At 47.1% G+C, this 16,092-nt stretch overlaps 1 protein-coding gene and 1 pseudogene across 1 annotated transcript; one reads left to right on the top strand and one right to left on the bottom strand.

The window, feature by feature from the left end:
* Positions 1 to 3,195: 3,195 nt before the first annotated feature.
* LOC123429403 (NADH dehydrogenase [ubiquinone] iron-sulfur protein 2) lies at positions 3,196 to 6,856 on the bottom strand. The gene is made up of 3 exons (XM_045113444.1): positions 6,403 to 6,856; positions 5,158 to 5,400; positions 3,196 to 3,458 (listed from the first exon to the last, which is right to left on the bottom strand). Exons 1-3 carry the CDS (start codon positions 6,854 to 6,856, stop codon positions 3,196 to 3,198), a joined length of 960 nt encoding a protein of 319 aa, XP_044969379.1.
* LOC123429402 lies at positions 6,836 to 9,267 on the top strand (annotated as a pseudogene).
* Positions 9,268 to 16,092: the final 6,825 nt, after the last annotated feature.

Here is a 16,092-nt window from a genome sequence, read left to right as displayed (position 1 = left end):
CTCTCTCTGGTGGGAGCCTGCCAAGCAGGAAAGCTTGTTATAGTCGTGTTTTATTCATCTCTTCCCCTCTCCGCAGACAATCACTATAACTACTTCAACCTTCTTCCGTGCTTTTGGTTCAGGAAAAACAGTGGCAAGAAATGTTGATTTCCCTTTAACGGGTGTACAGGACCCGAGAAATATGCAGGTTTCTAATAGTGCTCACTCCAGTCGAGTCCCGGCACAGTCCGAATGGAAGTTCATTCATTGGAGTAGTGCCAAGCAAGAAAGTGCTCAAAGGTATCATAGTTCATAGGTATTAACAGGATCCTTCTTGCATCAATTGGATTGAAAATTGACGTGATTAGCTGCTCGTCCCAAGTACCCGAAGCAGGGTCAATCAACTCATTTACCTTTGTGAGAAGTGTACCTCCCCTTTCCGTAGTGATTTTACTATTGGGACTTCCTGGAACCCAAGGGTCGTTCCATATGTTAATTTGCTCTCCTGTTCCAATTCTCCTAATGTGTCTACGTTTATATGCATATCCATCTTTACTGCACAAAGCCCCGGCCCAGACCTCTTATTTTTGATTGAGTGAATGCATTAATAAGCCACCAGAATGTTATCCGTTATTAAACGACCGGGTACAACAAAAGCACTCTGTGTTTGTGAAATTACCTCATCCAATACTGTACGGAACTGAGATATTTCCTGCGGGGATCTCACCTTTGGGATTAAAACAATAACAGTTCTATTAATGATCTGTGGGAGGTAGCCGCTGTTTAGGAAACCAAGGACTGCAGCCGTTTTCTCGCAGAGCCGAGTCGGGCTAGTAAGAAGTAGCTACTTTATGCAGCTTTGTATCTGGTCCGGGACCTCATCATAGCAAACCATCTACGCATTTTTTAAACCAATGGTCAATCAAACAACTTTCCTCAGCCTTCTTTTCTGGTTGATTGAGCAAGCCCTGAGACCGAGAGGGATGCACTCCTGCATGCAAAGGAAGAGAGGTGTATAGAATAGAGCCGAGAATATCACCTAGAACGTGCTTTTGGTACCATGGAACGCAGTCCCTGTGACCCTATAACCGGCGGATCGATCCTTGTAGGCAGCCACTCCATTGGTTGAGATGCATCTACTGTCTCATCTTGGCTATCTACTAGCAAACCGCCCACAGGTTCTTGCATAGTATCACGAGTCATGTTAACCTCTCCCTCCTGGTGCTGAAGAATAGAAAGAAGCCAAACCCACCAGGACTTCTGTTAAAATCAGAAAGAGATCCGCCCACAGATTGGCAAAACCACACTCCCCCGTTTCCAGCTTAGTGAGGGGATTCCTTTAATGCTTTCCCTTCAAGGGAAAACCTCTGAAAGAATTTCCATATTGACCTTGGACATATAAGAGTTCCGAATCAAATCTCTTTAGAAAGAAGATCTTTTGTCTCATGGTAGTCTGCTCTAGTCCCTTTACGAAACTTTCGTTATTGGGTCCTTCTCCTGTTGCTTGATTCACATGGCATCATCAAATGATACAAGTCTTGGATAAGAATCTACAACGCACTAGAACGCCCTTGTTGATGATTATTTACTGCGACTGCATCCAGCTCGAATAATGTGATATCTCACACCGAGTTCAAAGATACTTAACCCTTCCTCCTCTTACAAATACTACAAAATGTTCTTGTATGCCCAATACCTGGTATAAGCAGTGATTTCAAATCCAGAAGTTAATCGTACTAATTTCCTTTACGTAAGGCAGAGTTGGGTTTTGGGGGTTGATAGTGGAAAAGTCGACAGAGAAGGATCAACATATCCTTGTTTAAATAGGTCCACTAGACCTTAGCTACTTAATTTCATGGTATTTAGCACGGACAATAGAAGATTGGAATGATGGTATCAATGTGCCGCATTGAAATGAGAGTGGCCATATCGCTATCAATCAAGGTGGGCCAGATCAGCCATCTCCACAGATTGCTAGTTTGCTAAAAACAATCCAGCTTTTGCCAAAAGAAAGCCAAACTCTCATCCAGATGCATCTCGATTCACATTTCTATATGATAATATGCACGACCGATTCTCGTATCTGCTGATATAAGAGATTCTTTCAAAAGATAACCCTTACCCCTAACCCCTGGGTGGGCGAAAGATGGAGACAATACTGCCATTGAAGCGCAAGAGTGAGCAGCAGTCCGGTCAGCCCTTGCTTTCTCAACTTGAGCAGGAAACTTCCAACCAAATAGGAGGGAGGGGCACTCTCAAATAGGAATGCAAACATAAAACGCGTGCTCTTGAGTGTCAATTCCTCTTCTGACCGAAGTGAATAACAAACATCCCTTCCATCTGGACACTGAATAATGAGAGGATCATAGAAGTTATCGGAATCCGGGGCTAGAGTCTTTGGATGAACATCCACAGATGACCGATTCCCTGCGCTAGCAAGTATTGGATTGGAGTGGGGGTTAGTTGGCTCACCATATGGTATAGATCGATAGATATATTTGATACGTCCTATAACATGGAGATGGAGATAGCCAAGCCCCTTTCTCGAAAGGCAAACCCTCTTTATCATCCAACATAGGATCTCCCTATGGAATACCACCATTGTCTTTCTCCATCTCACTCGTATATATCGGTATAAATAGCTCAGCTCACGAAATAGAGCGAGCAAGAGCTCGAACTTGGTAAGAAAGTTCGGATAAGTCGACTCGACTCCTCAGTGCAGCGTACACTTGCTTCAGCAAAACGAGGCTCATCCATTTGTTTTGATCCGAATCACACTCTAGACCAGCTCTTCTTATAGAGAAGGAACTCCTCTTTGACAGTCATACGAGAGGGAAGAGACTCAAAGTTGATGAGAATAGTCGATTTGACCGGTATCACGAATAGCAGTTTTAGTAGAAAAGGGCGTTGATGATTGAAAGGATTTCTCCTCGAACCACTAGTAACTATGTCAGCTTTTGTCATTCTAATGATATTGAATCGGGTCAATATTTGGAATAACAATATCTGATCTATCAAATCGATTCATCCTTTTCCATTGCATTTTTCCATTGCATTGAATAGTATAACATAGGAATTTGATCCAAACAAACTCCGAATTGGGATTTCTTATTGGATGAGGAATCCCATTGCATTTTTCATCCTTTTCCATTTTTCTTCTTTCAGGCAGTTTTGGCTCGCAATAAAGCTAGGGTCCTGATCGAGCAAGACTACATCCTATCTATCTACCTCTCCAAACACAATATCTTGAGTACCTATGATGGTGACTACATCTGTTGGCATGTGATGTTTGGACATAGAATCGAGTCCTTGTGAATGGGCAAAGCCAGGTGCTCTTATTTTACAACGGTAGGGACGATTACTCCCATTACTGACAAGAAAGACACCAAATTCACCTTTAGGTGCTTCAACTGTGGTATAGGTAGAAGGAGCTGGTACGGAAAAACCTTCTGTATAAAGTTCGAAATGGTGAATTGAGGTAGAGTAGACCGATGATCCGGTAGTCATTTGGCCGGCTATGGAAAGAAAAAGCTTGCATCTGCTCCCCCTAAACTATAACGGGTCCCATCTCTGTCCAAACCTAACGTGGTAGTTTCCCATCATAAGGCTTTCCATCTATAGATTGAGCCATTACCCACCAAGGACCCCATTCGTTCAGAACTCAGTCGAATGCTTCTATAGATAAGGCGGAACGTCCTTAGTTCAGCATTATAGCACATAGTCTTCGACGCTACTACAGCGCTTCGCTAACTCGAAGCGCCTCGCTATGAGAATGACGCGTCGCTAATGCTCGGCTAAGTCGTCGAACCCTCGTGCTGACCATTCGCTTTCTCAGTAGCGAAAGCGCTTCTCTTTTCCCCTTAACTTCATAAAGTATTTGGAAAGAAAAGAAAGAGATTCTTGGTTTTATTGCTCCCGCTTCCTCATCTGCGCTCGTCAAGCCAACTTTGCTTTTTGGGAGGCGGAAGAGGGGTTAAAGCGGACATGTCAAAATGACAGCATCGAAGATATCTATATACACAGGAACGCTTATTCCGTACTGTGTTCCGGAAAAAGTAGCCTACTTGACAGAAAGGGCAGGCACTCTCGGCTCGGAGGTAGGCACTCTCGTCTTTCAACCCCACCATCACTTTGAATTTAGTGGGGCACTGTTTACTTACAACCTCTACGAGTTGCAAGTGAATGGGGCCGGTGCGTGGTGAACGGAAGGGTTCATCAAGCCATTTATCGCCTTAACCCCTAAACTAAATAGGAAGAGGGGTACTTGACTAATAGGGGGCAATTGCATTGCACCTGACTGTGAGGGACCTCTTGATACCTTATGTTCACTTCCTAACTAGTAGCCGGTTTCCTGTCGCGGAAGCCTTTTCCCAGTGCGCGGAGCCCCAATGAGGAAGGTGTTAGTGCTTTCTCATGGGGTCAATAATGCTAATCCCTCTTTTTGTGCCGGGAAGAAGATAAGAAAAGGCGAAGCCTTCTCTTGGTTTCCCAACCTGTTGCTTCTAAAGGCTGCCCTCTCTCGGCTGGATTTTGGTCCAACCTACTGCGAGGATCCCGTATCCCGTACATCGTCTTTCTCCCTCCTGGGTTCCCGTGGTTCCTATGCCGCCGTGTCTCCCGGTCCTTTTCTTTTAGTGCTTCGACCCGAAGCGATAGCTTGACGCGTTTTCCGTGGATAAGATGGCAGTGCTCCAGCTCACTAAAGAATGGGACGGCAGTGGTCCGCTGGAAAGCTCGTTCTGATCCTGGACGTAGTACATTGGAATCCTGAAGCACCACCACGAACGCTACCGCGCGTGCGCCTGCGGTGCGGTAAGGCACCACCCTGTTGTGCCAGTAGCCAACTCCGGCGTGTCAGCTTAGTTATCCTCATCAAGCCACAACCTTGATGTCTAGCTTCCCAACTGGTAGACGGTTCCCTTTCCCCCGGATCAATGAAGAAGGGAGATGTCAGTTGATTCTTCCGAAGAACCGGAAGCGAAGCGCTATGCCGGGGCGAGGGGACGGGAAAAGAAACAACTCTGAAGAAAGATATTAGGACTCCCAATGCTTCTCCACGCCCAACGAGATGCGCCAACCTCGGGATGCTTTACTCCTAACCCCACGGCGGTTCCGAGATGGAGCTTAATCTGAGTCACGGTTAAGAACGGCGATGATCTACGTTTCACACGGCGCACGATTCTATGGATAGTTTCATTCGAGATCGTGATGGAGGACATAGCTTACGATCATCGGCTTTGATCATGCCACTAGGCATTTGATTAGGACATTGCACAATGATCCGAACACTTTGTCGCATCACTTCGATACGGATACAGTAACGATCATAGCGATCTCCTCTGGTACCTACTGGTACGTCAAGATCCGATTGGTCATGAACATCGTAAGGTGCTGCTCTTCGCGAATCCCAGCATACCCCAGGTTGGGATGGGTAGGCCCACCACTTCACTTTTGCACTTTCACTTAGGCCCGGGCCAAGTCAGTGAGGGGACCCTGTCGGGCTCCTTCCCCCCCCCCCCAAAACAAAATGTACGTGGGAGTTTCCCTTCATACGGCTCGAATCATTCTCAGATGCCCTGAGAGGCATCTTTCCTTATGATCTGGTGGTTGACACGCGCGCAAACGAGCACCAGCCGCAACAACAAGGAACTATGACCAATAGAGTCAGACACAGAGCGTCATACTTCTTTATCTTGTGATGGTTGAGGAGTTTCTTTCTCAGAGGGTGCGGGACGCTTGCAGAGTCTGTGCCTTCCGTACCACCACAAGTCGTTCTTGGGCAGATCCCACTCCTAAACATAAGGGAGGGATAGGGGGAAAGGGGCCCTAAAATCATATAAATAGGGTTGTAGAAAGACCACTTTCATTCGACGTTCCGGGGCGCCTGATTCGATCGACGAATTTGGCGAGCTGATCCGCTTTGATCCAGGAGAAAGCCCAGTCAGCCACCTTTTCGGTGCAGGTCACGTGACCTACAGCTCGGCCTTTGCTTTTTGAGACTTCCTCTACCCACATCTCTATGTGCCCGCAGCACTTTCATATGGAGAAAGATGGGCTTACCATGTTCCATCAATAGCACCTAACCTAAGCCGATTTTGGCAGACGGTGCTCCACCCCGGTGAACTCATGCGGTTCCGACGTGCCCAGAGGCCAGAGGCAAATCCGTTCACGGTCCGTAGGACCAACACCACTCGAAGGTTGATGGCCCGCGCCGCCTAGAATAGGAATCTTTGACTGGGATTACACACATTCGCTCACTTACGTTGTCCCCCCTCAGCTCACCCTAGCCCCGGGTACGTCGTCTCCAAGGCTTCACACAAAATCTTCACTGACAACATATGCATGCTTTTGTAGGGTTAGGCAGAACCGTTGTTGCCTGATGGGAACTTCCCCCATATTGCTATCAATGTCTTCATGTCGCATGACCTCTTAACATTACACCACTGAATCCCCAATCCTTTGCTTGCTGTGCAGTGACAGTACCAATATCCACTAATCGTTGTTTCCAGATAGGATTGCCGGTTGACATCTCTTCTAATTCGTCGATACGAGAAGCAAATTGTTGTGTGGAGGAATCAATATCTCGACATAAGCCAAGAGGCAGATCTTGTGCCACTCCACCAGGTCGTATGAAACTGGCATGCATCCTGGCTCCCGGGACTCTTTCATAGAATTCCAACAATTTCTCCCGCTCCTCAAAAGCCCAAAGGAACGGAGTTGATGCTCCCACATCCATAGCATGAGTAGTTGAAGCAAGTGAATGATTCGAAATTCGAGTTATTTCACAGAATAACACTCTTATATATTGAGCTCGTAATGGTACCTCACAATTCAAAAGTCTCTCTACGGCTGAAGAATGAGCTTGTTCTTGGGCCATCGTAGAAACATAGATAGGGTCAACGACGGAACGAACAACAAAACTTTACGACAGCTTTTTCGTACACGTTCACTTGCATCACATACACAAGTGCTCTCTGAACCGTGCAATAAGGTCACCCATAACACGGCTCTCCCACTGGATTTACCTTAGCCCCGGGCCATGCTATTCCATGATATTGGAAAAAGTTGACTAATTATTATCATCGTCTTGAAAGTTGGGCGCCTTTTGAATATGAGTGGGGCTCCTAGTCTAGGCGGCGCCCTCGTGGAGCCAAACCGAAGGAAGAGCAAAAGGGCGAGGCCACACCCGACTTCGAATAGGAGGGGGGCTTAGCTCTGGATCCTGCCTGCTTGCAGAAATGAATGGATCAGAAAGGGGGCTGGGTTCTATTTCCGGGCCGGGTAGGAGGTGAAGGCCAGAAGAAGAAGAGAAGTGCGCCTTCCCGGTAAGGAAGAGGATAAAAAGGTGTTGTCATCTATCTCGACCTGTTTCCCGAGGCGTTGGAAATGAAGACCGGCTCAGAGAATCACTGGCGTGCTTTCTCTCCCCCATCATTTCGCCAACAAAGAAGTCATCCTTGACTTGACGATTGACCATTTCATCCCTACCGAGCCGCCTCTTAGAAGTATTTACCTCTGCCTTTCTTTTTTTAGAACATACCCTTCAAATAAAAAAGAAAAAAAGAAAGAAAAGTTCCTCGTCTGTGATTTAATCGGCCCTAAGGGAGTTTACTCGACCCATTCTCCAGTCTCCCGCACTGCTCAAGTGTGCGACTCCGTATGAGGACCTCCTTCCCTTTTGCTCTGCCCACTCTCCGTTCACACGGTTATCAAAGCGGAGGAAGGGCGGGCAGCAGGTACCACGAGCCCTCTGTCCCACACATCTACCAAGAAGCAAGTGTAGTTCACCGGTTCCACCGAATGCTCCTATCTCTCGGCAAAGATCGTGTGAGTGTGCAGTTATGCTTCGGATGCTTCGCCATGGAATAGATCTACTCAGTTCCCCTTCTTTTCCGGTGCACTCACTTTGTATCTCCGACACACAAGGAAGGACGCGGTGGGAAGAAAGCTGCCCAAGCCTTTGTCCGGTCGATCATTCCGCTGGCATCTTGCATTCACGTCTCCGTTTCACTGCCGCTCGGGAATGTAGTTGTAGATACGTGAGTCTTAGTGGGTCATTGGCTCCACCTCTTATCTCCTTCTACGACATGTTGTAGTCGTCGCCATATTCAATATGTCACTTAGTCATATCTGCCTCGCAGCAGGTCAGAACCTCCGAAAGAAAGGGAGGGAGGACTTCATTCAGTGACCCCGCGATCGCCCTCTAAACGATCAAAATAAGGTAAAGCTTGAAGATTAGTTTTGTACTCGATTAATTTCTCAGTCCCTCTAATCGGGTGGGCGCCGACCGACCGGATCCCCCTGAAAACCGTACGTGCGGGTCTCCCAGCATGCGGCTCACGCCATTTGAGGTGGCCCAGCCCAGCATTCATTCACAAATCCTGTAGTGAAATTGAGACTGCTCGACCTCGGAAGCTAATTCGCGTGTAGGCAGCGCTGTCTTAATACCGTTGACTGTATCTATTCATTGATACATTGGCTCGCTCCCCCCCTCTTTTTTCAAGAATGAATGAGCCGCTCGGACCTTCCATTTCCGTCAAATGACCCGGCTTCCCCTGGCTCTTCCACCGTCCGGGCTCCCTTTCCTCCCTATGCTCCCCCGACGTAGGCCCACCACGCTTCGCGCCTGCGGCGTTTTCGCGAGACGGTCTTTGCGAGTAGTGCCATCCTCCCCGCAGGCTGTCTGTATGGGTGGGTTGTCCCTTGCTGCTACGTTCTGTTAGGCGCTATGAATTACAGGAAATTCAGTGGTTGACTTGGACAGCAGGCGGGTTACACGTTCCACTGTGCGGAGATGTGAGGTGCAGGTGGTGATGATCACCCCGGGGTATGCGCTAGCGCCCTTGACGGGCACTCCAGGACCCGCCTACGCTCGTGAAAACCCAGGTCGGTCCTCCGACCAGATGTGTGGATAACGAGGCCACCTTCACAACCTTCTCCCTTCTATCTTTATCCAAAGTCAGGTAGGGCGGTTCGCTTGAGTTGCTCAACCGTCCCTTTGCCCGGTGCTCATGACGCGCTACGGAACCTCCACCGTGCTAGCGGCATAGGAGCCTACTCAGCGTCAGTGGCTTCGTGCCGCACTGGAGTGATCCAATATGTGGTTCCGCATGTTCCACCACTTCTCCGTTCATTTCCAATACTGATCGTGAAACACCATGAGCAGCAGGATGTTGAGGTCCGGAATTCGAAGTGAAATTCTTGATTTGCCCGTTCCTAGTCGTCATGGGAAAGAAATAAGAAATAAATAAGAAAGAGATTATTCCCCTAGAGCTTGTCCAGTACCACCAGTACTCAAACTGCATCTCCGCGCGTCTACCTGGCGCTTTTATTAGCCGCCTTGCATGCAAGCGAAGCGCTATTGGTGGCAATTAATAGCTCACTGAGCGATGATTGATGCAGTCAGCCAGTGCCCTCAATTATTCTATTCCTGATAGAAGGATCATGGCGCCCCGAAAGCATTCCATCCAGCAGCAGCATCTCCTTCAACCACGCGAGGAAAAATTGATGTTAGCTACATTCGAGCGTTCACCACACAGAAGCGATCTCGAACACTACCTATGATAATAAATCCAAAGGAAAGGTCGACAAAATGATTCAATCTGACTTTATCGGTATTCTGGATTGAGTAAAAAAGGGATATATGAAGTTCAAGGCCTTGCCAAAACTGTCATGGCCCTATTATGTATAGGCCGTACTAAGCCAATAGCGAATAACAAACTCTTTCCTGCTCCCTCGACCTTAATTAACTCCCCCATCCTGCCAAGCCTCAGCTGCCAGCCCATTGTATCTAAGCTCACTGCGGCAAATTGATACAAGTAGCTAAAGATCTCGCATCCGACATCTCCAGCCGAACGGTTAGGCAACACTAGGGTGCCTGGGTCAAAATTCCGCTTACCAAACAAGATGTCGAGAGGCGAACTCTGTAATTCCCCTCCTGCAAAAGTGATAGCGGCTGTAGCATCCGTGTGGAAGAGGGTAAGCTTTCGGCAACACCTTTTTCAGATTGGAAAGGATGAATACTTGTGTTGGGTCCTGCAGACCAGGATAGCCTCAGATCAAAACCTAATAAATGTACCTGGGGTTGATCATATTTTTTGGGCAATAAGTATTCAGGAATTTGAGCGCTTATGTAGCTAAAAACTCTGCCACCTGAATACTTGATTCATTAAGGTCGTCACCCTATACCCGGAAGTCTCTATCGTTTTCTTTGTCTGTTAAGATTCACAGGGTTGGGACTCCCTAAATCAAACTGCAATCGTTGTTTATCAACCACTCACGACGACACCGAGATCTTCGACTTAGCTCCCACAGGTCATCCACCCGGGGCGGAAGATAACGAAAGGGAGACAAAGTCCTAACTAAATCAACACACAATAACCTCAACCTTCTACCCATTCCATCCATCATATCAGCCGAGTCGAGGAGATTAGTTCTTATCTATAGATAAGGCAAGAGAGAACTTATGACCTCGCGGATGGAGAGGGATTCGAACCCCCGATATTCCTATCAATACTTCGGTTTTCAAGACCGACTCTGTCAACCGCTCAGACATCCATCCCTGCGCTCGCCCTCCCTATCTATCTGCGCGCTGGCAGGTAGGGGCAACTCTATGTGATTCGCTACGCTTGCTTGCGCCCCACCCCGTAAGCTGACTCTATTGCCTAGCGGTTAGCGACAATTTTCCGGTAGTACGAATCGCTACGCTTTGCTTCTTTCTATATGATAATATGCACCGTCGGTTGCTGCGCTCCCTGTGGGTAATAGCAAGAGAGTGAAGAACGAACGATCCTCAAAAAAGTCAGCAGTGAATGAGTCCGACTCGAGTTCGTGAGTCAAAGGCATGGCAAGAGAGCAAGTTCGACTCGCGAACGATCCACAAGTGAAGGATCGATCCTTTAACGCCAGTACTGTTGCGAGACTCGTACTTGGCGGCTCACGAGCAACATATAGAAAAAGGTTGCCCATCACTCCCTCGCTCCTTTTTGAAGGCCCACCGCTCCCCCTTTCTTTAAGTATCTATCCCGGCTTGCATTTTGGGGCGAGTACTACAGTTCCTCCATAATCACACAGAACGCCCAGCTTCGCAGAGCTGCTCTCTCCCCAGTCCACAGCAAGGTGTGGAATCTGGATCTACTGTGTGTTCTGACTCTATTGGATCAAGTCAGATACTAAGCCTTCTACTACTACTACTACTTAGGAGATCAAATGCTATATTTCAGAGATTGGACTCTCTTACTGTGTTTTTTCAGGGTTGTTCCCGAGCCAGGTTCCCTGGATCCATTCTTACCTAAATGGATGAATGAAGAAGGGGGCGAGCAGATACGACGACCACACACACTTCTTTTTAGCCGAATAAAGCCGGATCTACTACACGGCTAGGATCAGAGAAAGATTGAGAAAGCAAGATCAAACCTACTCTACTGTCGATTCTAAAGGTAAACAACCCCCGAAGACTTTATCAATGAATGGATCAAAGAAGTTTATCTATCTAAGTCATCGTATATAAGGGAAGAAGCCCGCCCCTGATCAAAGAATGAAGAAGCTAGCCCGGGTAGACTTTAAGAGCTCTTGCTCTGCCTATCCGTCTCGCTCCGTCTTGGAGGTCATAGAAAGATACGAAGGGCCTACTCTTTTAATTAAAGCCCTACTCTTAATAATAGTGAAAGCCCCCTACTCTTACCTACTTTGACTCATATCTTCAGTATACCTCAATACAAGACAAGCACTGGAAAGGATATTCAAGAAAAACCGGGCTATCGCCCTATCTAAGCGGGTTTCCCCTCTCCCTCCACACCGCATTCGAATTATAGATTGAGTTGATCTCATTAACCAATTCTAGTGTCCAAAAACTACCATGAAATCTCCTGCGAAAACAAACCATTCATGAAACTCATGAAGGAGCATGCGGTGGTCACATTAATGGACATGCGCTAGCTAAGAGAACTTCTTAAGTTAGGGTACTATTGGCTGGCTTACTATGGGGAAGGGGAGAAGGCAAGCCGCGTATGGATTGATCCCTAATTCAGTTCATTTTTCGTGGTTTTCTTTCCATCTCACAACTTCCATTTCTTGAACCGACCTTGCCCGCTGGAGGTATGATTCCGATCTTTGAATCGAATTGGATTTTTTGTCTTAAAGTGAGGGCGATGAGTGGGGAAGGAAGCTGACGATTTTATTAGTGTGTAAGGTGGCCCCGAGAGGTGAACCAAAGCCAACCGTTTCGAGACCAGGGAGCTTTAACAGTTTCTACTTAAACTATGTGTGCAGCTATGTGTTCAGATTATGCTATTTTATTAGTAGCTTTCGGTCTCGATTCGCCCTTACCTCGGAGGGATCAACTACTTCGCTTAGGCAAAAGATTGAAAAAGTCTGTATCTGTCTACATGTGCCTCCGTCTATGTTACCCCTTCCCCGGAAAGGAGATTATATGTTTAGTAAAAAAACGAGAATAAAAAATCAAAAAGAAAGAAGAGAAAGAACTGGGAGTTGGCGCCTACATAACAGGTAGCTTGCTTACCAAGCCATCTTGGCAAGCTCCTACAATTCTCTTATTACTCTTGACTTGACTTATTAATAAGAAAACTACTCACTAACAAAATGAAAGACGATCTAGAATCTACCCAAGAAGATAGAGAGTCCCACATACGAGAAAAGGTCACAAATGGAGTTGAACCAAGTAACATTGCAAAGGCATAATGATAGTAGGGTCGGGATATCCCCGCCCTCCGAACCGGACGTGAGGGTCTCCCCTCATCCGGCTCTCCGCAGGGGAATCTCCACTCACTGCTTCCCCTAATATCCTCCCTTTACCACATCATGGGGGTTTACAGGAGATCCCAGAGACTCGCTCGGAAAGGCTGCTATACCAAACATTATTACTTAACTACAAAGAAAGAAAAGACTATAGTAGTCACTAGACTGACTATAGTAGTCCGTCCGGCTGCTCTTGCTTAAATCATTACTCTTCATTCTCCTGTGCTCTAGCAATTGCGCTCCCTAGACCACTACCATTTAGTTAGGTAGGGACAATCAATCCATAGTTACGGGAATAACGGAATACATGGGGATAATTTTTTTAGAAAAATGCAGATTTTCTATGAAATCCTTTCTTTCCATAGATGTATCTGGTCTGAGACGGTACAGTACTCTACGAGAGGAATGCAATGGGATGGATGGTAGAGGGCTGCCTGCGCCCAAAAGCGATGATTCACTTGTCCCCTTGTCTATAGGGACCTTGTGGCATACAACCGCCACGACTCCTGCGTTATAGCCGCCCCTTTCTCTCTTTCTTTTGACTGCCTTGTGGACGGACGAAAGAAGGGAAGTTACAGAAGGGGGCAGTGAAGGCTCGCCAAGTAGACAGCAAGCCCCCACCCCGTCAGTCCTGTGTTGCCGTAGCGTGCCCTACTTCAATAAGGTATTACCTCGCCGATTTTAAAGGGGATGGGATTGGATTCATTCACTTGCATTCCTGCTAGCACTAAAAAAGCTCCGGTCTTAACGCCCCTACAGAAGCTGTGCAGCCTTTCCTTAGGTTCGTAGAGTCGGGTTTCCCGTTTACCCACAACGGAGGAGCCGCCCCCACCAACCAAAGCAGGTAGGCGGCCACGGTTCATAACGCACTCTTCGCACAACAGATCCACTTTGAAGTTGACTTATTCGCTCGGCCAATCGTCGGAATGTGTATGAGATACCATAAGGGCCCAATATCTCAATAGCACCCTTGTCTAAAGCTTCGAATGAGACTGAATATCCGAAACGCAGGAACGATCTGACTAGAAAGTCATTCAAAACTTGATCGAAGAACCAGCGTTTATTGAAGAAGCTATAGAGTCGATTACAAAAAGTACTAGTTTGAAAGGCTCGTTGGAATTGATCCGCTACGAGATTTACATTATACGCTAGAGAAGCACCTGAAGTACTAAACAGAATAGGTATTAGTTTTGTAATGGTTGGGGCAGCAAACTCGGATTCGGCAAGAATCTCATTTTTTGGTAGTACGAAGGGGGAATTGGCCCAAAAATTGGATAGGGGTAAAGACGCAGCCGGGTGCCGGCGGCTTATTCAAGTGCCCCCCGAACCGCGCGAAATGGTCGCCTATTACACGGCTCACAAACTCTGCGTGGAGTGGGGCTACCTATTATTCGTAGGCGGTACGTACGGTGCACGTAGGGCCTCGGTTTGCTGCGTGGATTGTCTATGCATTTCCTACAGAGTGTAATGGAACCCAGTTCAGCTCTGCCGAGCCAAAAGAAAAGAATAGAACAGCCGGAGGCGAAGAGTAGAGTATAGCCAAGGGGCTTTCGTCGTCCGTAAAGGACCTAACGGAAGACCGTGCTCCGAAGTGTGCACTTCGAGTTTTGTTTTAAGAACACCTGGCCTTACCCCTTCATTTTGAGCCATGTCTAGGTAGAATCAGCAAGATTGAACCGAGGCCCGCCCGGGCACCGCCGGGGGACAACCAGACCAACCAGTAGGCTTTCTTTCCGAAGTTTCCTCCCGGGGCCCTTAAATAATTGAATTCATAGGCATAGGGGCGTCCCACGCAGTGGTTCATTCAATGAGAAACAAATACAGGAGGGCAGGATTCGTCGTGTCGGGCTAATTCATTCTGGGAAAAAAGGGGGAAGGGAGTCACCTGAGCTATGCGAAGGGAAGGAAGTCGTGGGCTGAGCCGGAGGTCACTTTTCCCGATCCATCCCGAAGGGTTTTTTCCCTCTCTCGCCCCATCATCGTACCCAGTCCTGCTATCGGCTCAGCCCTATCTATTCATCTCTTTTTTTTACATGGAGATTTTTTGGATCTCTCTTGTTCATAGATCTTGAAAGCGGATCAATAGAAATTTTTCAAAGGATCTATCTATAGAAATATCTAGATCTCTATCATCATCTATCTCTATATCTAGATATGGAAGAACCCTCGAAGCATGTCCCCGACGACGATGCCCCCTAGGCGAAAGGAAAGGGGCCGCCATTCTCTTTCTTTCCTCAATCGTTCCGATCATTTCTCTCATTCCCTTTTGTTTGTTTTTTTGGGTTGGTTCGTTTCCTCCTCCTATCTACGCAATTCTCTGTCTTCGTTCGTAAAGGATAGGTATAAATTTTGTGGAGGGGCGGCTGTGAAAGGGCGATTCCCCCTTTTCCATTGAAGTAGGGAAGGGGGTGATTGATCTTTTTTTGAATCAGGCCTTACTGACCAAGTGGTGGTATAAGCTTCATTGCGGATGAAAAGAAGTCCTTGTGAGCGGAGCTACAAAAGGAAGTTCAATCTCAAGAAATCCTCTCAATAGGGATTGGGCAAGCAAGCTGTTTGTTTATTTGATCTTACCCGGTTGTGAGATGGGACGTGAAGTCAACCAAGTACATGTGTGTTCATAGTGTCCCCGGCACCTTCCTCCTAGCTGAGTATGGATGCTGAAGTTAGCTGGAGTGTGGGGCGAGTGCGTGGTAGATGGAACTCCTATTTACCGCATTTCTTCTTGCACTTCCAACTTGAAGAGGAAGAAGCATCTCTCTTTGCATCTTCAATAGATAGGAAAAAGGATCTTGACCTGAAGCCTTCGACCAAAGAAAGGGAGACTTGGCGAAGTCAGAGGTGGTTTTCCTTCCCTAGATTCATGGAAGGAATTCTTGAAGTTTGAGTGAGGAAGGAAAGTAAGGAAAGCGGGAAAGGTCCGATACAAAGGAAAGGGTTGCGAGGCTTAATGATTTAGAAAATAGCTGTTGAGGTGGCACCTGTTCCCCCGGGGCAGAGGTATATGCCCGTAGCTTTCTTCTGTCACTTCTTTCAGATCAATGAAGTGAAAAAGTAATAGAGTAAGGGACCCTTGTTTACAAAGAAAGCTGTCACTCCAAGAACTCGAAGTCAAGCATCTTCGGGAATATCCAGATTAGTCTTCAACTAGAGAAAGGATAGGAATCTCCTTTGCTGAGTTTTCTTCTCGAGCGGATGTAGCGGTAAAAGATTCTATTCTTTCCGCGGTCTAGTTATGTCTTTCCTCTCCCTATCTAAAGAGCTCTATTAACATATACCCTCTCCTGACTCTCTATCATTTCAAGAAAGCAGCAAATCCTTCTCTCTATTCTACTATCCGATCTCGTCTGTTGAAAA

Source organism: Hordeum vulgare, chromosome 2H (assembly GCF_904849725.1).
Source record: "Hordeum vulgare subsp. vulgare chromosome 2H, MorexV3_pseudomolecules_assembly, whole genome shotgun sequence".
NCBI classification, from domain to species: domain Eukaryota; kingdom Viridiplantae; phylum Streptophyta; class Magnoliopsida; order Poales; family Poaceae; genus Hordeum; species Hordeum vulgare.
Note: the sequence above shows the minus strand (reverse complement) of the source record. Positions and strands in the feature narration are given on the sequence as shown.

Coding starts and splice junctions, on each gene's coding strand:
- LOC123429403 (XM_045113444.1), bottom strand. CDS start 6,856: ATGGCCCAAGAACAAGCTCATTCTTCAGCCGTAGAGAGACTTTTGAAT. Junction 5,401..6,402: donor TGGTGTAATGTTAAGAGGTC/ATGCGACATGAA, acceptor ACCCATCCCAAC/CTGGGGTATGCTGGGATTCG. Junction 3,459..5,157: donor AATGAAACTATCCATAGAAT/CGTGCGCCGTGT, acceptor CGGTCTACTCTA/CCTCAATTCACCATTTCGAA.